Genomic DNA, 21,747 nt, shown 5'->3' with positions numbered 1-21,747 from the left:
TAGACCACTCTAGTGCTGACAGAAAAGTCGCCTTCCTCAGCTGTTGCTCCAAGATGGCAATCTGCTGCTGTTCCTGCATGTGAGGAAGGTGGTGGGGCTCAAAAGGAGGGCAGCTCACAGCAAGAGAAATGGCTGAGAAGAGCTAGGCAAGTTAGAGGCACTTGAGATTCATTGCAGGCCTGTGTGTTGCTCCCTTGGCAGCACACCCATAAGGGTGCGGGGAGAACCATGGAAACTCAGCCAGCTCTCACTTGCCAGGCAGCTGGGAATTGGTTACATTTTTAATGGAGAAGTAAAATCTGAGCAAATGTCTACATGGAACCAAAGAAAAATAAGATCTTTTGGGTGATACCTGAAGTCCTGCCTGAAAAGGTTCAGGCAGACATGGCTGGTTTGGATTTTGCCTATTAGTACATTTAAACCAGGGGTTCTCCGAACACATTTTTTGGTGGCCTCGGACTGTGACCCACCAATTCTTGCTGGTGGCCGCATTGACACTTTTCCCTAAAATACGTAACTGTAGGAAAAACAAATAAATATGCACAGACACGTGTCCAAATCCTTGTAATTTATTTATGTAGGGTTTTTTCAGACTCACAAATAATTATTAAATTATTATTAAATTATTAAATTATATTTGTATGTTGAATATTGCTTTTCGCAGCACACTTAGTAGCTAGCTGGGAGTTTGTGAAAAGTGATATTAACAAACATACAAGTATCACTTTTCACAGCCTCCCAGGTGCTAGTCAGTGTGCTGTGAAAAGTGATACTTGCATGTTTCTTTGTTTCGCTTTTCTCAGCAAGCCCCGGGTTTGGAGAGGGAGGCAGCAGGGGTCTGGGGCAATGGGGGGGAAAGAGGTGGAACCAGGGAAGGCAGTGGGGGCTGGGGGCGATAAATGGGGGTTCGGGGAGGCGTCGCGGAGAATGGTGAGCCCTGCTGCCATATGGCTGGAGCTGGGAGGCAGCACCCCCAGGGTCCAGAGCGAGCGGCTGGAGCCCAGGGTTGGTGGCGGCTGCTGCTGAGCAGCTGGAGGTGTGGATCAACACCCACCACCCTGGGGCTGGGGTTAGGGAGCGGGGTGAGGGCTGGGGGTCGGTGCCAGAGCCCGGAGCCAGCACTTGCTGCTGCACAGCCAGGGGTTAGCGCCCAGGGCCAAGGTCACGTGGCCGGAGCCTGGGTCAGAGCCCGGGGCTCGAGCCGTGCAGCTGAAGCCCTGCGGCCAGGTTCTCACCCAGGGCTGAAGCCCAAGCCCCAATGTGCCCTGCCCACCCCACAGGTGAGTCAAGAACTCACCTGGCTCCTGCAGCATTGTGCCCCACCTGTCTCCAGAGGCGGTGCATGGTGGCTCATGCAGGAGCAACAGGGAGGGAAGGGGAGAGGCTGATGCTTTGGCCTCTCCACCACTGCCCAGGAGGCTGTTAGGCCTGCACAAAAAGCCCCTGGTGGCCGCATGCGAGAAATGCTGAGTTAAACTCACTTCCATGCTGTCAAAACCTTTGCCATTGTACCTCCTAACTGCTGGTTGCTCAGGTCAGAGTGTACTTAAGGGTTAAGTGAAGTGCTGCTGTAAGAATAAGCTTCGTGTCCTTTAAAGGAAACCAAGACAGAAAAAAATACTGATGATTTTTAATATTTTTTCTTTATCTAAAACAATTAATGAAACGACATAGAAAATTCTATTAAACACACCTTTTGCATTTTACAGATTTGTAGTATGCAAAGTTTGATTTTATGTAATGCCCATCCCCATATATATTCCAGATTAGTATAAACAAGACATGATTTCCCTGGTAACTGGGACCAGTTTTTATTCTGTCTCCTCAAATTTAAAAGTTCATTTGTATGTAGGCTTTGGGAAGAGTTCCTTTCTCATTTCTAAGCACACAACACGGTTTTCTTTTCTGGATTTCTCGGCCTCAAATACAAGGAGGTGGGTCTGCAGGGTTGCTTCTGGACCAGTCTGAATGAGGGATGGTTTATTCTCCTGTTTAAAAAACAAAATTATTTCTAGTGTTACAGGAATAAAAGACAGAGAAGTCTGGTTTATAAAGCTGGATCTCTGCATCCCTCTCCCAAAAGGACTGCATGATCAGGCTCAAGGGAGTATTCAGAAATAAATTGTTTATCATCCCTTTAATCGAGTTATACCAAAGCAAGAGTTAGACAGTGGTTGGGCAATCACCATACAGTTAAATGGAGTAAATATTAATTAGAATGTTACTGCCAACAGGGCAGGTGAGTGGCAGGGCTCGGGGTGGGGAGGGGGGATGAGGCGTGAGTCAGCCCTGTGAGGGGGAAGATGGGGGGTTTCGTGGAGTGGTTTGGGCCAGCCCTGCAAGGGGGAGGGGAGAGGGCCAGCTCTGTACAGGGGGAGAGGGGCTCGGGGGAGCTCAGTGCCACATGGGGGGGGGAAGGGATGGAAGAGGGGCTCAGAGCACCTCCATGCCGGGGAGAGGAGCGGGAAAGGTAGAGGGTCTTGGGTGCGCGCCGTGCCGCACAGTGGTGGGGGAGGGAGAGGGGCTTGCTCCAGTTCCACACAGGGAGCCCCTCGCTCCAGCGCCAGGTGGGGGGCTAGGGCCAGCTCAGCATGGGGCTTGGGCGAGCAGCACTCAGCCAGCTCTGTCTGAGGCAGGGGGATTGCTCACCACCTCCAGGCTTCTCTGGCTGGCCTGAGGTGGGGCCTCCGGGGGAAGAGGAGCCGGAGGGGGAGAGAGAAGGAGCAGGGGCCACAGCTAGATTTCAAGCTGCACCTGTGGGGCCCCCCAGCTGGTCGGGGCCTCTGGGCACGCCCCTGTTGGCCCATACTGGCTGTGTACTGAGCCCTATTACTTTAAAGACAGTATCAGCTGCACAGTACTCAATACCAAACATAACCCAGGGTGACAAAGTGCACTTCTCTGTCCCCCCTCGATTGACTGGGCCGCATAGATGTTTATTTGTCTGCTACAGCCTTTTAGCTCAGGCAATAAATAGAGGCTTGTAGTTTTAGATCCAGAGGTCCAAGTTCAATCCCGGCTGCTGACCCTCATGTACACAAACGCTACTGGAACATAGAGTCATATCATTGCATGTCTATGTTCATAATGTTATACAACACAACGAATTAACAGCTTATAATTCACATTGTGCATTGCTGTTTCAGTTAGCATGTTGGTGTGGCTTCACAGAGTCCAAGGTCAGAAGAGACCACTGTGATCATTTAGTCTGACCTCCTGCATAACACAGGCCATAGAGTTTACCCAGAAATTCCTGCATCCGGTCCAACAATTTGTCTTTGAACTAAATTGTATAGGTTAGAAAAGCATCAAAGCCTTGTTTTAAAGACAAAGTGTGGTAATTTAACCACTGGAACAGATTATCAAGAACTGTGGTAATTACCTTCCCTGATAGAACTGGTGGCATCTTACTGCAAGTTTCAACTTTGCTGACTTCAACTTCAAGCCAGTGGATCTTCTAACACCTCTGTCTGCTAGATTAAAAAGAGTCCCCTAGTATCAGATATCTGCTCCCTATGTAGATCACTATAGGACCATCATCAACTCACCTCTTAACCTTCTCTGAGGTAAACTAAATGGATTGAGCCAAAGTTTCTCTTTGCGGGGTATGCTGTCAGACCACACATCATTCTTGTAGCTTTAACTCTCTCCAATTTCTCAGCATTCTTTTTGAAGTGGTTGAGTAGCATTATGGTAGTAACCTAATGCTTGAGAATGAATGTTCCTTTAACTTACGTGTTTCGCGCTTTCTAATGTTTGTGTTTTTGTGAAGACATGCACTTGTGCAACCCTAATTCACAGGGGTTTTTTACATAGGATTGTCATTGTTTTAAAAAATAAAAACAGAAGTAAATGTGAGGGCTGAGGCCCGAAGGCTGTATTAGATCTCTTTTACTTAAAACTTTGCATCTTCAGAAGACAAACCTGAGCTGATGTTCCAGCTTCCTCTGACGCTCAAAGTTTTAACATTTGAAGGAAGAGCCATTTTATAAACCACATTTTATTCACAATTAGGAGATAAGGGACAGCCAACAATACAAAAATATTGTCATTTTAAGTTGTAAACGCATTCCAAATCCACACTTAAGATGTAATTATCCCCTCATCACCCAGAAATCTGACTATAGTCGAGAGAAGTTTCTCACAAGGGGCTTGTAGAATGAGGGAGGAGATGTCTAAATAATGGGACTTCTGCTACCACTGCTGCTTTTATTGAATGTCTGTTATTGTGGAAATCCCTATCCTTGTGGCAGGGTTGACAAAGAGAACTTACAGTTAAAGCTGAAATAAAGCTGTCCATCAGATAGTAATCAGCTCCATCGTGACCCATTAAATGGCTTGGAATGAACGTGGATTTGTTTGTTGGATAAGCAGTTTTCTCTCTTGTGCAAAAGTCAAAAACTTGCACTGGTCCCCCACCATCACAGAATAGTTCTCCCTAGAAGTCCAAAGTAAAGCACAAAACACACCTTACTAAAAACGTCACTCCGAATTTTTGACAGTGTTTCTAGTGTGTCTAAAGCATGTCTACATTGCCCACGGCGTGGCCTCGCTTCAACATGGGCAGTGTAGACGCACCCTAAATGTAATGTCCACAATGAGTTTGTATCACAATAAAAATGTATATAAAAATCTCTAAATAAGATATTAAGACCACTCCTAGAAAAGTTACGTTGTATGTTTTTAATATCTTCGCTATGGACAGCATCTACATGGTATTAAAAGAATGGCTAGCTTAATCAGCAGGAAGATCAAAAATGCATGACAGAGCTATTGCACTTGTTTATTTGCTGGCCACTGACCTCCAGTTTGACAAAGGCCTCATATGGTCACAGGCCTTTAAAATGGGTCTCAAAAGTCAACATAAAACAGCAGGAAATATTATATGGTAAAATAGTCTTGGAGAGGCAGTTAGCATACTGAATTACTAGACCATCGTGGTTTGTGTAACAGAGGTGTCCAATAAACCAGTGCAGCAACAGAGATGAAAAACAGTTGCACTCAGCAAGACGTTTCCCCATAACGACACTTTGTTAGCAGTTACACACATAGTATGCTGCAGTGTTAGTGTTTATAGCAAGATATTAATTCAAAAATCGCTAAGGCCCATAATCCAGGCATCATCTTTGATTTGGCCCTCTTTTGACTCACACACGTTCAAGCCTTGCTGCTTCTCCTCACATAATGCCGACTGTTCTACATTCCTACCTTTCCAAACTACCATCGCTTTTGCTTAGAATCTCTCATACTTTGAATCCAGGCCCTCAGTGTCTCTGTCTCTCTGGCCTTTAATGGGAATGAGGTAGTGTCCCCATAAGTAAGGCCCTCAGAAAATAACAGACTTTTTTTTTTTCTTTTCTTTTTTAAATTCACGGTAGCGTCCCAGGTAAAAGTTTGCATTTCATGGGACAGGCATGGCTGCTGATCACCCCTGAACTGCTGTGATTTTTCCAACAGTGCCAAGGCAGAAGCACAGTTAGCGGGTCAGTCCCATCCCAGAGTGTGGTAGGAGGTGGAGGGCTGGTCCTATCGCAGGCAGTGTTGGTGTCTTACCACACGATGCTGGCCAGTCCAACCCAGCCCAACCCAGGTCAGGGATTGGGGCCCAGCTAGCTCCATGCTCAGCTCCAGCAACTGCTGCTGTTTCCTGTCTGTCCAGTGGGGAGAAGGGGGCAGCCCTGACAACACCACGATTCGATGCCCCAGCCTGGCCTGCCCCATTGTGACCCCCGGCAGCCTGGGAGGAGATAACACAACACCAGCTGGCGGGGAGCTGAGGCCAGGATCCCTCCCCTCAGCCTGATCCTCACACTCCGATCGCCCTGCAGGGAAGAGGGCTACCTCAAGCCCCGATCTCTCCATCGGGGTAGGGCCTCCTCACGCAGCTGCTCATATTCCAAGTGGCTGCAGTGCTGGCCGTTGTCGTTGTGTTGGCTACGGTGGGGGATGGATCCTGGTCTCAGCTCCTGTGCTGTCTCCCCCAAGGCTGCCAGGGGCTGCTCTGGGATGGGCCACTCCTAATCGCTGCATTATCAGGGCTGCCTCTCTCTGCCTGCTGGCCAGACAGGAATCAGCAGTGGCAGCCTAAGCTGGATCTCAGTGCGGAGTGAGCTAGGCCCTGATTCCTGCCCCAGACCATCTAGTGCCACGTGGGTCAGACGCTCCCCTCACCACGCCCTGGGATAGGACCAGCTCACCATCCTCCTGCCCCCCTCCTGAATGGGACCAGCCTGCTAACCCCCGCAATGAGCAACCTCAGTGGGGACGCGGGAGCAGTGATGCCCACTTCCACCTCCCTGCTGTTGGAAAGGGCTAATTCCATGATTTCCATGCAGTCCATGAACGTGTGATTTACAAAGGGCCTTACCCATAATATCCTTATAATAGGCCTTATCCACAACTCTCATTGATTTCAGTGGGAACAAGATTGTGCTCAGTAAATAGAAATGGTGAGGTACTGAACTGTGGGGCAATCTCCCGTTCATTTACCTTGGTCCCATACACGGTGGTTTTCCTTCTACACAGCTGCTCCGTAAAGGCCATCATGGTAAAAGCAGCTGTTGCTCCTCCTTCAAACTCCATGTTAACAACCTGCAGAGAGTAAAGAAGTTAAGAAACATACGGCCCCTCTAAAAGTGCCGAGGGGAATCTGGCAGGAGCGGGTGAAGGTGTATTTCCTGTCATCTATCAGATAACTAGGAGTTACAAAGTAGACAGCACAAACAGCTGAAAGATGAAATTAACAGAAGTTACATCTCTAGCACAAGAGGCAAGCTGTAAAATCCATGAGTTGTGTGTTGTGAACATTTCTACTAGAGCAGCACAGAGTTCAAGTGTTGTACAGGCTTTATTTGTCACAGAGTTTTACTTGGTTTTATCTTGTGCTGCGCACAGTATGCTTTTCAACAGGCGACTTTTTCCAGCGGGTTCACACAGTATCGGAGAGGTGCTACTAGACCTATGCTTGTGGAAGCACGTCCAAAAGACTAGAGCTTACGCACCAACGTTTTCTCAAGGGCCAATCTTTCCTTACAAAATCTCAAACAGGGAAAACTTTAACCAAATAAAACAGCCTAACTGATTTATTTGAAGACGTACTGGTTTCATACTCAGGACTAATCTCTACAATTTTTTAATGTAAGTAAATAAATAAAATTTTACATACGCTACTTAGATGAACAAAAAAATATCATACCTGGTTACTGACAACATCATTGTCACATTCATAAACGCATCTTCCGTATGGACCGCTGCGTAGGCCCTCTGTCACAGATTCTATGTCACAAACTCCACTGTTGCACACAACAGACACTGGCCAATTAAAATAACCCTACAAAAATAACAACGTTACTTATGCAAGACATACTGTATTCTTATCTCATCTAAAAAGGCAAGAAACTTGCCTCTTCTTATCTTGGACCAAATTCTCATTTATATGTACAGAAATCAGAACCATTTGCTGCAGCTGGGGCGCAAACCTGTTCCTGTAGGTAAACAACGTGAACTCACAGCATGATGCTGTGGCAAGAGAGGTAGCATGATCCACTGAGGTATAAACAGGGGAGCATCAAGGAGGAGTCCAGAGGTGGTATGATCTCTGTGTACACCGGGTCCACTTCTGGTGTCCACACTTTAAAAATTATGTTAACAAATTGGAAAGAGCTCAGAAGAGAGCTGCAGGAGTGACTCTAGGTCAACAGGCAACTTGATTAGTCTAATTTCCTCCATGAAGAGAAGATTTCTGATAGTTGGGGGGTTTCTAGGCAACAAAGGCATAAAAAGATCCAATATCTGGGTGCAGAAGCCAAACAAATTAAGATGGGAAATAAAATTAATTTTTTTTTTAACTAAAAGGGTAATTAGCTATTGGAATAACTTACCTAGGTAGCTGGTGGATTCACCTTGAAATCTTTACATCAAAATTGGAATTCTGTCTAAAAGATATGCTATAGCTAAGGCTCCGTGTCTGTCTGTCCGTGTCTGACTTCTACAGCGGCCAGTATGGCTGAGCCTAGGGCTCCCTCCCTGCAGCTGGTGCTGTGGGCCCCCCAGGGCTCCCTCCCTGCCCCCTCAAGATTCAATCAGGGTTATTTGTGGTATAAGTCATGGACAGGTCACAGGCCATGATTTTTTGTTTCTTGCCTGTGACCTGGTTCATGACTTCTACTAAAAATACCCGTGATTAAATCGTAGCCTTAGCTATAGCTCAACTGAGGAAGGTGAAATTCCATGGGCTGTGTTATGAAAAAGATCAGTCTAGATGATCATAATGGTCCTTTCCAGCCTTGAAAAGTCTTATGAATACTTGCTATCCCTGGGATTCTCCACTCACCTCCTCAGGTCACCCCTGAATCACAACAAGAAAAGATGAGAAGACCCTGAATGATGCAATGCACACTTTGGAAACTGGTATTTTGTGTGAGGGTTGGAATGATATACTTCAGCCATTCAGCAAGTGCAGTCTAAGCTTGCAATGTGCTCAAATTGACCTTTCCAGTGCTGTAAACCTAATGAGGAGCCTTGGAACTGTTCTTCAACAAATGTGGGATAGTTTTGATGCCTATGAAATTCAGGGGGCTGCAAGGCCTGCTAACTATGAGTAGAAGTCTGCCAAATGCTGCAAAAGACAGAAGACATGCAACGATGCAACTGCCCACTCATTCAGTGACAAGGAGGCCTTCACAGTTAATACCTTCATCACAATCATCGACAAACTGAAGAGTGCATTAGAACATCGGATTGAGGCTTATGAAAATATTGACAAAACCTTTAGAGTACTGACAAATTTTTTGCCTAACATTTCAAGTTCCAAAGTCAGTGAAGGTATCAAATGTCTGTGTCAGAAGTACCCAAACGATCTTCCAGTAGATTTTACTAAAGAATTTGTTCAATTTGTTGAATTCGCATCACACTCTCAGATATAGAGAGAAAAGATGACAAAAGCAAATCTATTTGGATGTACCAAGTTATCACTGAATCCAGTGACAGAAAGTTTCCCAAATGTTGAAACTGCATTATGGCTGTATTTGTCACTAATGATCACTAACTGTAGTGGAGAATGTTCCTTCTCTCGTCTAACAAGGGTCTAAAAGGTCCTCCAATCCACCATGACTCAAGAGCATCTCAGTGCTTTGTTCCTCTTGAGCATTGAGAATGAAATCATCAGGGTTTTGAATTATGATGACATCATTCATGACTTTGCCAAAGCTAAAGCTAGGAAAAAAATGTGTTTGAAGAACTGAGTGTCATGAGAGCAGAATAACCTTGTTAATTTTACATAAATAAATAATATGTAAATATGTAAGTAGAAAAATGTTTGATGACTTCATAATTTTTTTTGCAATATGTAATTCATACTTAGACCCTTCCCTCCATTAGCCTTAGGCTCCTCATAATCTTAATCCAGCCCTAGGTGGCACCCCGAGAGGGGGGACAACCCATCACACCAATTCCTCACTTTCATACTTATGTCCTTGTAAAGAGATGTGCCTTTTAGATAAACTCAGCCATCCCCCTACATTACTACAGGAATGTATTGAGATATTCAGCATCTGCAACTCCCACTCAGTTCAATGGAAATTGGGTTTGCACAGCACTTCTGAAAAAAAATTAGGGCATTTCTATTCATATGCTTCTAAATTTACATTTAGCATCTTAAAAGGGTTCTGGTGGATTCTCCATCACTAGAAAATTTTAATCAAGATTGGATGTTTTAATAAAGGATATACTCTAGTTCAACAACAGCTACTGGACTTGAAGCAGAAATTAATTCAGGCAAGTCCTATGCCCCATGTTATGAGTCAGACGAGATGATCACAGTGGTCCATCTGGCCTTAAAATCTATTACTGAAGCTCCCTCCTAACATTTCTTTGATCCCATTTATTTATAAAACCTTTAAAATTCACTTTTATACAAAGTTGGAGTCAGAAAGAAATCATCCCCTTCCCATGGCAAACACTCAGCAAAGAGCTTGGATACATTTTGGCCTTCTTGTTTCTTCCAAAACGTCAAGTGTTGGCCATCGGAAGCAAAATATTATCCTTGATGACACAATGGTCTGATGTTATACAGTAATTCTTATGTTCCAAGATCTTAGGAAAACCAAAAGATGAGTTCCTTTTGCTTGGAAGTTGAACACATTTTGAGATCAATGTAGTCAATATTTGGAAGATATGTTGCTTGAAAACAGTACTATACTCACCTTCTCTGCACGTTGTAGATAAATCTTCTTGGCTGAATATGGACAGGTTTGTTCAACTGAACAGTCTAAGCACCGACTGGCAGCTCCTTTGGGCTAAAGCAAATTTACAGTGGTTCATTATTTATTAATTTTACTCATGTATTTTCATCCACAGAAAGACACTTATTGCAATATTAGGAAGATTTAGCCCCTGGGCCAGCACCAGCCACTGCAGAAGTCACGGAGGACATGGAAAGTCACGGAATCCATGACTTCCGTGACCTTCATGACAGACTTGCAGCCTTATTCATCATCTCCCAAGAAAAAGTGGTTTACAACCATCCAGTTGAGCCTCCAGTCCAAGGTGCTGCAACTAGCCCTCTGTCACCAGGGAGCTAGATAAGTATATGCTAACAGTACTAAACAACATGCTTATGCAGCAAGTACTGTAATTGGTAGTTAAAGTTGGAAAACTATTTTCATTTTACCCCATTTTCACGTGTTCACAATCTTCCAAGAATTCACCTTTGGGGCTGAAACTTTTGATCTCTGCCCAAAAATGATATTTTTTTAAAAGTCTGAGCAAATCTTCTCCCTCGTTTTAAGGTATGGGATAGCAGAAAAAATTATGCAAAATATTCATTGTAAAAAATTAAATCTACACATTCCTCAAGATACAGCAGAAGCGGCCAGGGACTAAAACTTTGAAGTTAAAACGGACATACATAAGCACTGTGTTTGGTTTGAGGGCAAAAAGGAAGTTAAAATTATTTCTGAATTAGCTTCATTGGCATTTGGTGCCTAAAGCACTTAGGCTCTTGAAAATCCCAGCATAAGGCTACGTAAAACTATTTCCCCATGTTTATTTTCCCCCCTACTGTTCCTCACACATTCTTGTCAACTGCTGGAAATGGCCCATCTTGATTATCACAACAAAAGGTTTTTGGTTTTTTTGTTCTGTTTTTTCTCTCTCTCTCTCCTGCTGGTAATAGCTCACCTTAACTGATCACTCTCATTATAGTGTGTATGATAACACCCATTGCTTCATGTTCTCTGTGTATATAGAAGTAAGCAGAGTCAGGATGAGCTCTACCCTGACATCTGGTGGGGAGTCATGGTGGGCTGTGGAAAAGAACTTTAGGGGCTGATCTAATTTGCATAGGCACACCCACCCTGCCTAGATGGTCACTTTGGCTGCTGTAGGAGCCCCAGTTTCTCTGTTATTGGGGCAAGAATAAACTGTTATTATCCTGATTATGTGAATCAAGGACAGTGGAACTTTACTCGGCCTTTTGTTATGATGGAGGGACTCACCATCAACTAAGCAGCACTCGCTAGGCAAGGGTCATGGGTTCCAAAAACCCAGTGAAGGGAGTGAGGCTGGGGACAGGTATTAATACTTGGTGGTATGGGCCCCCTGGTGAGGGCCTTACATGCTAATTGTACTTCCTCCTCTCTCCACTGTGGAATATCAGAGCTAATTTGATTCTATTAGGAGTTTGGTTACAGGCTGCTGAGCTGAATTCACTTTGGGCTAATGGTGCACCAGCACTGAGGCTCCCCTACTACAAGCTGAAATCACAAAAGAGCTAAACTTACTAACAGCTGAAATCACTGAGTGTTGTGTTAAGTAGTGAGGAGCCTGAAGATATATGGCGGAGCAGTTTGCAGGACAGTGAGCAGAGCAGAGCAGGGTTTGTGGAGCAGAGCAGTTTGTGGGACGGCTGGCAGAGCAGAGCACTGCAGTTTGCGGGACGGCGAGCAGAGCGGCTGGTGGAGCAGAGCAGTTTGTTGGATGCCTGGAGCACCTCACGGGGCAGCTGGCAGAGCGGAGCCCCATGGAGAGGTGGGGCCATCAGCTTTAGACCACGTAAGGTGCCCCTTAACCACCACCCGCCCCCCATCTCCACCCAGGTTGGGAGGTAAAACTTTGCAGATAAACTTTCGAACTCTGGGGCTGCCCTGACCAGGGACAGAGACTTTTGGGACTTTGGGTGATTTTGGGTTGCTGGGCTCAAGAACCAAAGGGAAAGGACACGCCCCAATTTGCTTGGGGTGGGTTTTTTGCTCAGAGGTTGTGTTATGAATCCTGTTGGTGGTGTTTCCCCAACATAATGCCACATTGTTTCTCTCTGTTATTAAAAGGCTTTTTGCTACACTCAGACTATGTGCTTGCGAGAGGGGAAGTATTGCCCCTTGGAGGCACCACAGTATATATTTGTCCCAGTCACTGGGTGGGGGCTCGAGCCGGTTTTGCATTGTGTTATTGGAATGGAACCCCTAGATACTGAACCTGGCCCTTGTTGCTGCCAACTCTGACGGGCAGAAGGGTTACATATATACATATATCTTCCTACTGTATTTTCCACTGCATGCATCGGATGAAGTGGGTTTTAGCCCACGAAAGCTTATGCTCAAATAAATTTGTTAGTTTCTAAGGGGCCACAAGTCCTCCTACTATAAATACAGGCATTTCCCCCATCCTGCTCTTGGAAAAGAAAGCAAGTGCCAGTGGCTAAGTTAATGAAATGCTGAGGTTGCACAATTACAAAAAGTCAAGATCTGGAAAATGCGAAGGGCTCCAGCAGCCACAATAATTCAGCCTCATTGCTCATATACTAATATCTATTCCTACTCATCTGGTTAAACGTGTAACTCAACAATGGTGTTTAGATACCCACAACTACAGGTACCTTAGAAATGCCCAATGTTGATATTATCCACACCTGAGATTCACATTACAGTTTAGGTAACAATATGTATACTACAAGACACAGAATTTACAAGATGGCTAAATTAATGTTGATGATGGATCCTTAAATTACTTTACTGCTTATTATTTGTATTGTGGTAGTGCCCAAAATCTGCTAAGACACATTTCAAGCCCCAAAGAGCTTATACTTCGCAAACAAACCAAATATATGCAGGACAGGGGAAAGGGATACATTACACAAGAAAAGTGATCTGGATGATGGCAGGCACATCTTGTTAGCTTCATAGTGGGTTTAGGGTGGTTTTTTTCGGTTGGTTGATTTTTATGTAAGTGTATTCATATTTTGTAGGCAAAGCTGCAACAGTGGTTTTTACGTTCTGCGTTTCCTTTTTGGTGAATCCAAACAGACAACCAGACAGTTACATTTACATGGCCTTTGCATTTTTATAAACTGATCATGACATGACACATGATTGTGAGGAATGAACACCTAAGCAGACAAACTCTTTTGTCCTGACTTTTTTTAAAAACAAATTCAGATTATTTAGCTGAATATTTATTCTCTTAAAAGTTAGCTTACAATTAATAGATGTTTTAAATCAACATTAGAAAGTCAATAGTTTTTCCATTAAAAAAAATCCAAGGTCCCAAACTGTGAATCCAAATATTCTACGAACTGTGGGCCCAATCTAGTAAAATTTATGCACATGAGTAATTTTACTCATGTGAGTAGTCCTATTGACACAAATTAAAATCCAAATCTAAAGTAGAGTTAGATACTGAAAGTGGTGTGGAACAATTTTATAGCATGGAAGGTGCTAAAGAGAATGGAAGGCATAATGGGAAAGCCAGGATGAACTAGCTTGGTGCGTCTTTAGACGTAATGCATACTATACTGAGATTAAATATATATTTTTTTAAATGGCATAAGCAGTTTCTGCTTGGGCTATGTCATTTTAGGCTCTCTACACTCCTGAGTTATTTCATTAGGGCTTCAGGAGCTTGGCTACTGTAAGATTAGGCTTCTGTTAACACAAAAGAAGGAATTTCCTGCAATGTTTATGTCATTTTCACTACATTTCAAAATGCACATTTTTAGCAGAAAAAACACTGATAACTACAGGTATGTTTAAGATGGTCACATACTTCCTGGAAATAAAATAAAATGGAGAGTAAATGATAAGTTAGACCCCAAGGTAGCAAAGAAGTATGAACTTAATTTACAGCACGTGCTTAAGTGGTCTGTTGAATCGAGATAGACTTAAGCACATGCTTAAATGCTTTGCTGAAATAAGGCTAGAGACTTTGAGTATTCCTTTATATAGTAGTATTTATACAAACCTTATGCTCATTAGTAAAATGAGAGAGACTGCCAAAAGATGACACCTTTAAGCACCTGAAATAAAACAGATATTTTCATAAATAAACAAACCTGTCAGTATAAAAACGTGTAGAAATTGTCATTTTCTTAACTGTTCATTTTGGGCCTGATCCAACACACACCGAAGTCAACAGAAAGGCTTTCACTAATTTCAGTCTAACCTAGATCAGGCTTTTAGATATTCAAAGTCCTTCAACACCAATTAATTGTTGGTTTTCTGTTACACTAGTGGGGCAACTGTTTTCACTAAGATTTTTTTCTGATGACATGTCTTAGTATTGGAAATAATTTTATTACTCAGTGTGACGGGGCAAGGCCAGATGGCTATGGAAAAGTAGTGGGAGATAGATATATTAGCTCCAGGCTAAACAAATCCCTGGTACCAGGTTAAGTGAAATGGAAGCTGCTCCAGGTCAATTAAGACACCTGGGGCCAATTAAGAACTTTCCAGAAGGCAGGGAGAATGCTATGTTCATAGGGACACCTGAAGTCAATCAGGGGCTGGCTGAAACTAGTTAAAAGCCTCCCAGTCAGTCAGGTGCGGGTGCATGTCAGGAGCTGTGGGAGGAAGTTGAGCTGTTGGAGAGGCTGAGTAGTACACACCATATCAGGCACAAGGAAGGAGGCCCTGAGGTAAGGGTGAAGTGGAGCTTAAGGAAGTGAGGGCTGCTGTGGGGGAAGTAGCCCAGGGAATTGTATATGTCATGTTTCTAAAAGGTCAGCTACCATAGGTGATACTAGTAGGGTCCCTGGGCTGGAACCCGAAGTAGATGGTGGGCCCAGGCTTCCCCCCCCTCCCCACCTTTGCCCCTTGATTAATCACTGAGGCTGGGAGACAACAGAGACTGTGCAAGGAAGAATAACTTCTCCTCACCTCCCTCACTGGCTTATGATGAAAATGGCTCAGTAGACTGTGACCCTTGTCTCTAGAGAAAGAAGGGTTACGTGGAGGATCACAGTGAGCCTCTGAGGCTAGCTAAATCCGCCAGGAAACATGGGACCCACGGAGGCAAGGACAGAGCTTTGTCACATCAGGAAATCTCTAACTGAGCAGGGTCCCAGTCAACGGAATGATGTCAGAAGAACTCAGATTTTTTTTCTCTTGTCTCCAGTTTGTTATAAGAATTTACAAACAATAACTGGGCTGCCTTCAAGGAACTGGAAAAAAATATGTCTTTAGTTCTATACTAAAAAAATTCTGAGACTAAAATGGGTCTGAGAATACAAAATACAACATCTCTATGTTTATACTTTTAAGTCAAGGATCACAATTTCTTTATGACCTCTAGTCCAGGATAAGTGCTGCATAATATTTACTGGCCCTGAAGGTGTTTGCATTGGTCCCACTGGATGTTCTGAGAGGTGAGGAGCTATCAAACCGTAAAAATCACATCATTCTGATTCTCATCTTCTTTTCCTCCCTCACCCACTTCAACTCTGGCACGATTTTTAGAAACTGATATTTCACAGACTGTTCAAGATTATGGACCAGTGAAGACAAATGACTTCAACAGGAGCTGCACAACAGTAACTGAGACTATCTGAACAGTTAGAAGATGTAATCCAACCTAGCTAATTCTAGTGGTTTTAGAGATAATGTTACAGAAATTAAGTATTTTACAAAAATAAAAGGGGGATAATAAAAATAAGATATTATGGTCTGATATCTCAATCTCTCAGGATAGAAAAATAATGTATGTCATTGAGAAATGGAAATGCTTGGCTTTCCACAAGCTGACCTTCCAAGGAATATTTCTAGCCTTGAAAATTAGTAAAATTATCACACCTTGAAGATGTCTCTGTGGCATTCAACAAAGCACTTAAGCAGGTCCTTAAGTCCCATTTAAGCATATGTTTGTGTTCTTTGCTGAACTGGGGCCCTTATGCACTGGTTCACAAGTAGACACAGCGAGTCCCAGACTCAGGGCCATTGTCATTCCAATTCCTCCATTTTTGAGGATTCCATCCTTTTCTGATAAATACAAGTTTTACATCCAACTTGCAACTAAATTTTCCAGTGAAGCTATAATAGTTTAGTTAGTTAATTTGGCTAGGTTGGTGATTTTGGACAGACTGGAGATGCAATTTAAAAAAGAAATTAGACCGTGCTTGGAATACTAAGTTTCAGGAGAGAAAGAATGACCTGTGGCTAAGGTACTAGTGTTGGACTCCGGAGGTTTGGGCTGAGCTCCCAGCTCTGTCACAGACTCACTGTGTGGCCCTCGAAAAGTCACAGACTTTGCCTCAGTTCTCAATCTATAAAATGGATATAAAACCCCCTACCTCACAAGGGAGTTGTACGGATAAATTCATTAATATTTGCAGTGCATTCAGATACTACAGTGACGGAGACATGCATGTCCCTAGATAGATACTTTCCGCCACAGTCTGATTACCGCCTTTGGTTTATTCTTCCTGCCAGGACGTAATAACAACTACGAGCATTTTCCTTTAACTAACGTGAACGCCAATATTTAAATCAATGTAATTTAATCGATCATTTTTTGTATCACTGCAGGAGATCTACATTTAGAAGAAGGTTCAGGCTCCTTGTTCTCTAGGAGGGTGACGGTCAATTACACTCAGCGGGGAAAAGAGCTAACTGGGGCTAGGTTTACACAACAAAGTTTTGTCGGCACAGCTATGTCGGCAAACCTCCAACGTACTGACAGCGGAGTTCTTCTGACGACACAAGTAATGTCGTTTGGAGGAGTGGTGCTACTGTGCCGACAGGAGAAACTCCTTCTCTCATCATAAGCTGCATCTACACTGTAACTAGACTGGCAAAACATCTGTAGCATAGACAGGGCTTTAGTCTCTCGGAAGGGGAAAGTTACATAAAACGTGTGTAACTATAACACACCATATTTGTGTTTGCACATGTTTATTCTTAGAACAAATATGATAAAAAAGATGCTGTAAACCTTTTATCACCCATCCAAAAATGAATGAGGTCGATGTCATGGCAGGATTTGGCTAACAAAGAAAATGTACTTTCTGCTTCATTCCTCCAATTTCCTCTCACAAACGAGTGGGCAAAATGCCAGAATCCAACCTATGCTTACAAGAAATAAACAGTAATTAATGAAGTGAATAGATACAAGTAATTTATAGTTTAAAATAATTAATAATCCCAAATCTTAAAGGAGGGGGGGCTTGACAGCTAAGAAGTTGCTAGATTGACAGGCTCACTGAGGTCTTATAATAAGGATCAGGTACAGCAAGAGAAGCAGCAGTGCAGGCTTACCTCACCCTATGCCCTACAAGTGTTTCTGACTCTTGACCTGAAAGGACAAACTTTAGAGACTCAAGTGTCCATGGCTTTCAATCCCTGGATTCCTTATGAGACTATCAAAGTTACCAATTAGTGCTAACCATGGTTGTCTTCTATATTGTGGACCCCTGTCTACTAGAAACTTGAATGAAGACACCAAATTCATTTCAGCTAGAAAAACATCACCTTGGTGCATACTCCAAAAACATGTTTGAAATTTGTATATTGCATATTCTTAACATACAGAAAACACAGTTAAAGACCACTGATCCTGTAAATGATGCAGATTTCAACCACATATATATATATATCAGATAAAATTAAAAATATTATTTTCAATTTTTTCTTAGTGAAAAGATTGTGGTAAAATGGAACATTTAGCAAAATACATTACATTGTGTCAACAGTATTTCCATCTGAAATGTCGCACAGATTTCACGAACTTCTTCATTATACTTCTGTGACAAAAGTGGGCTGTGTTTATCAAATGAACTCCATTTTGTACTATGCACTGAAGATATATCTAAACTTTCCCAAGGCAAGTAGGTAAGTATAGCGGTCAGTACGTTTCCTGTATAGGGTGGTGTTTATGTGGCCATCGCTTATTAGCACTGTAATGTCTAGGAAGTGGATCTCTTGTGTGGACTGGTCCAGGCTGAGGTTGATGGTGGGATGGAAATTGTTGAAATCATGGTGGAATTCCTCAAGGGCCAGGATGGTGTTTTCTGGAAGATCACCATCCTGGCCACTATGGATGTAGAAGCCATTTACACACAAAGATGGATGACAAGCCGTCAGGAACAGTATCCCCGATAATGTCATGGCAAACCTGGTGGCTGAACTTTGTGACTTTGTCCTCACCCATAACTATTTCACATTTGGGGACAATGTATACCTTCAAATCAGCGGCACTGCTATGGGTACCCGCATGGCCCCACAGTATGCCAACATTTTTATGGTTGACTTAGAACCACACTTCCTCAGCTCTCATCCCCTAACGCCTGTGCTCTACTTACCCTAGGTTGATGACATCTTCATCATCTGGACCCATGGAAAAGAAGCCCCTGAGGAATTCCACCATGATTTCAACAATTTCCATCCCACCATCAACCTCAGCCTGGACCAGTCCACACAAGAGATCCACTTCCTGGACACTATGGTGCTAATAAGCGATGGTCACAAAACCACCACCCTATACCGGAAACCTAATGACTGTTATACTTACCTACATGCCTCCAGCTTTCATCCAGACCACATCACAAGATCCATTGTCTACAGCCAAGTTCTAAGATACAACCGTGTTTGCTCCAACCCCTCAGACAGAGACAAACACCTACAAGATCTCTATCAAGCATTCTTAAAACTACAATACCCACCTGTGGAAGTGAAGAAACAGACTGACAGAGCCAGAAGAGTACCCAGAAGTCACCTACTACCGGACAGGTCTAACAAAGAAAGTAACAGAATGCCACTAGCCATCACCTTCAGCCCCCAACTAAAACCTCTCCAACGCATCATCAACGATCTACAACCTATCCTGAAGGATGATCCCTCACTCTCACAGACCTTGGGAGACAGGCCAGTCCTCGCTTACATACAGCCTCCCATCCTGAAGCAAATACTCACCAGCAACCACACAACAAAAACATTAACCCAGGAACCTATCCTTGCAACAAACCCCGTTGCCAACACTGTCCACCTATCTATTCAAGGGACACCATCATAGGACCTAATCACATCAGCCACACGATCAGAGGCTCGTTCACCTGCACATCTATCAATGTGGTATATGCCATCATGTGCCAACAATGCCCCTCTGCCATGTACATTGGCCAAACCAGAAAATCTCTACGCAAAAGAATAAATGGACACAAACCAGACATCAAGAATTATAACATTCAAAAACCAGTCAGAGAACACTTCAACCTCCCTGGTCCCTCAATTTCAGACCTAAAAGTCGCAATTCTCCAACAAAAAAACTTCAAAAAAAGACTCCAACGAGAAACTGCAGAATTGGAATTAATTTGCAAACTGGACAGCATTAAATTAGGCTTGAATAAAGACTGGGAGTGGATGGGTCATTACACAAAGTAAAAACTATTTCCCCATGCTAATTCCCCCCCACACACTGTTACTCACACCTTCTTGTCAACTGTTTGAAATGGGCCATCCTGATTATCACTACAAAAGGTTTTTTTTCTCCTGCTGATAATAGCCCTCCTTAATTAATTGGTCTCGTTGCAATTGGTATGGCAACACCCATTGTTTCATGTTCTCTGGTATGGCAACACCCATTGTTTCATATATATCTTCCTACTGTATTTTCCACTGCATGCATCTGATGAAGTGGGTTTTAGCCCATGAAAGCTTATGCCCAAATAAATTTGTTAGTCTCTAGGTGCCACAAGTACTCCTTGATTTTTTTGCTGATACAGACTAACACAGCTATCCCTCTGAAACCTTTGCTAAACCTGTGTTCCTTGCTTTCCTTTGTCCCCACAGGGCTTAAACTAGAAGCCCAGAGCATCCACAGCCTTAGTGGAGCTCCGCAGGAGCATGAGTAAGCAACTGTGAGGCTCAGGAGGTCTCAGACACAGATTTCAAGGTCTAGGGCAGGAATGTCCTATGTCCCAAGGAAAGGCACAAAGAGGTCTAAGTCTTGGAGAGTGTCCTAAGGACCCAGACCCAGAAATGGTGATGAGATGCTATCCAGACCCAACTGGCTTGGAAGCACATGAGAGCCAGTATACATATTCACTCAGACTGGTGTCCATATAAAGGGGTATTGGGCCAGACGGTAACAACTTGTACTTCCTATAAACTCCAAAAACGGAGTTCCAGAAAGCAAAACAAAAATCACAGTCCCTCCCAATCTACTTAAGTATAAACAAATAATTTGGCATCTTCCTTGTGAATGATCCAATCCAGATTTGTTTGCCTAAGTGTCACAGCAGAATTTGCTGAATATCTAAAATCCTTTTCACTAAAAAAAGGAAGCTAATTTCCTGAGTGTTAGTAACGTAAAAAGGTCATAGGAAAATTCTGCTTTTCTAAACACCTGATTCCTGCCAGTTTATTAAAAATGCTTACGCTGGGGACACAATTTATGTGACTTTAATTTTGCTCGAGGTAAAGCGTGCAAAAGTAGATAGTATCATTTAACCACTGTACTTGGAAACTGAAGTATTCCTCCTAAAACAGAATAGTGAACAAAGACAATGTTTGTCTGCTTGGAATTTGTAAGCTACATTAGTTTCTGACATACTAAACCACAAATTAAATGGTAGGGGAAAAACATTATTGACATTTAAATAAAATTTAATTTCAGTGCTTGAATTTTTAAATTTTCACTAACTTTAAACAGTGATGATCTAACAGTAAATTTCTTCTGACTGATATCAACTTTAGAAATAAAAATCCAACATTTTACTGAGAAATTAAAAAAATTCATTGGTAAGGCCCACACAAAATAATGCTCTCAGCACCTTTTTGTAGCTCTGATTAGAAGTTACCACAAACTATTTCCAGATATCGCACATTCCTGCTGATTCAATAGATGCTGTTGGTATACAAACAAGGATATACATGAGAAGGAGCTAGATTCATATGGGGGTAGAGTGTGGGAGAAGAGAATCAAATCTGCCAAATAAGATGGGACAAAATATGAGAGATTCTCCCTCGCCCACACACACATACTTTTAAAAATGGATTACACAGTCAGCAGAAAGTTCAAAACAAAAAATTTGTTTAGGGATGCTTCTCATTACAAGGGTCATGGAAGTGAAGTCAGCAGTTCTCCAGTGATTTACCCCCGAGTTTTGGCAACAAGAGGATTAAGCCATTTGTTTTCTAAAGCATTTAAAAAGGAATATTTCTAGTTGTTTTATGTTCACAATAGATGATTAATAAAGAATATAAAAAATACACAAGACTTAAAAATAGTAAAATAAAAAAGTCTGTTGTCTCAAATCCTATTTAACTAATTAAATTTTGTAACTAAGAAGGAAAAGGAACAATAGTATTCAGCACTTAATTAGTTGCTTCTAGCACACTTGAGAATATGCTGAATAGCATATATGCTAAGTGTTATGTACGCTAAGTACCATTGTGTTCTGCACGGGCTGAAATTGTGGAAAAGCAGCATCACTTGCCCCATAACCTCAGCCGTGCAGAACACAATGCCATCCACAGCCTCAGG

General features: G+C 42.9%; 1 protein-coding gene across 12 annotated transcripts in view; it reads right to left on the bottom strand.

Moving 5' to 3' along the window:
- Positions 1-1,614: 1,614 nt before the first annotated feature.
- LOC125644672 (2,7-anhydro-N-acetylneuraminate hydratase) overlaps positions 1,615-21,747 on the bottom strand; it is a 58,133-nt gene continuing 38,000 nt past the window's right edge. For 11 of the 12 annotated variants that reach the window (XM_048868972.2, XM_048868970.2, XM_075118212.1 and 8 more), the window contains 7 exons: positions 17,200-17,330; positions 14,236-14,290; positions 10,203-10,295; positions 7,196-7,330; positions 6,490-6,591; positions 4,274-4,438; positions 1,615-1,988 (listed from right to left, as the gene is read on the bottom strand). In XM_048868972.2, coding sequence (XP_048724929.2) covers positions 1,839-1,988; positions 4,274-4,438; positions 6,490-6,591; positions 7,196-7,330; positions 10,203-10,295; positions 14,236-14,290; positions 17,200-17,330 — 831 coding nt within the window. In that variant the 3' untranslated portion in view covers positions 1,615-1,838. The remainder of the gene's footprint in view (positions 1,989-4,273; positions 4,439-6,489; positions 6,592-7,195; positions 7,331-10,202; positions 10,296-14,235; positions 14,291-17,199; positions 17,331-21,747) is intronic. The other variant, XM_048868976.2, reaches the window with a different exon arrangement.

The sequence above is a fragment of the Caretta caretta genome, chromosome 11 (genome assembly GCF_965140235.1).
Source record: "Caretta caretta isolate rCarCar2 chromosome 11, rCarCar1.hap1, whole genome shotgun sequence".
In the NCBI taxonomy this organism is placed as follows: Eukaryota; Metazoa; Chordata; order Testudines; family Cheloniidae; genus Caretta; species Caretta caretta.
This window is presented reverse-complemented; position numbering and strand designations above follow the sequence as displayed.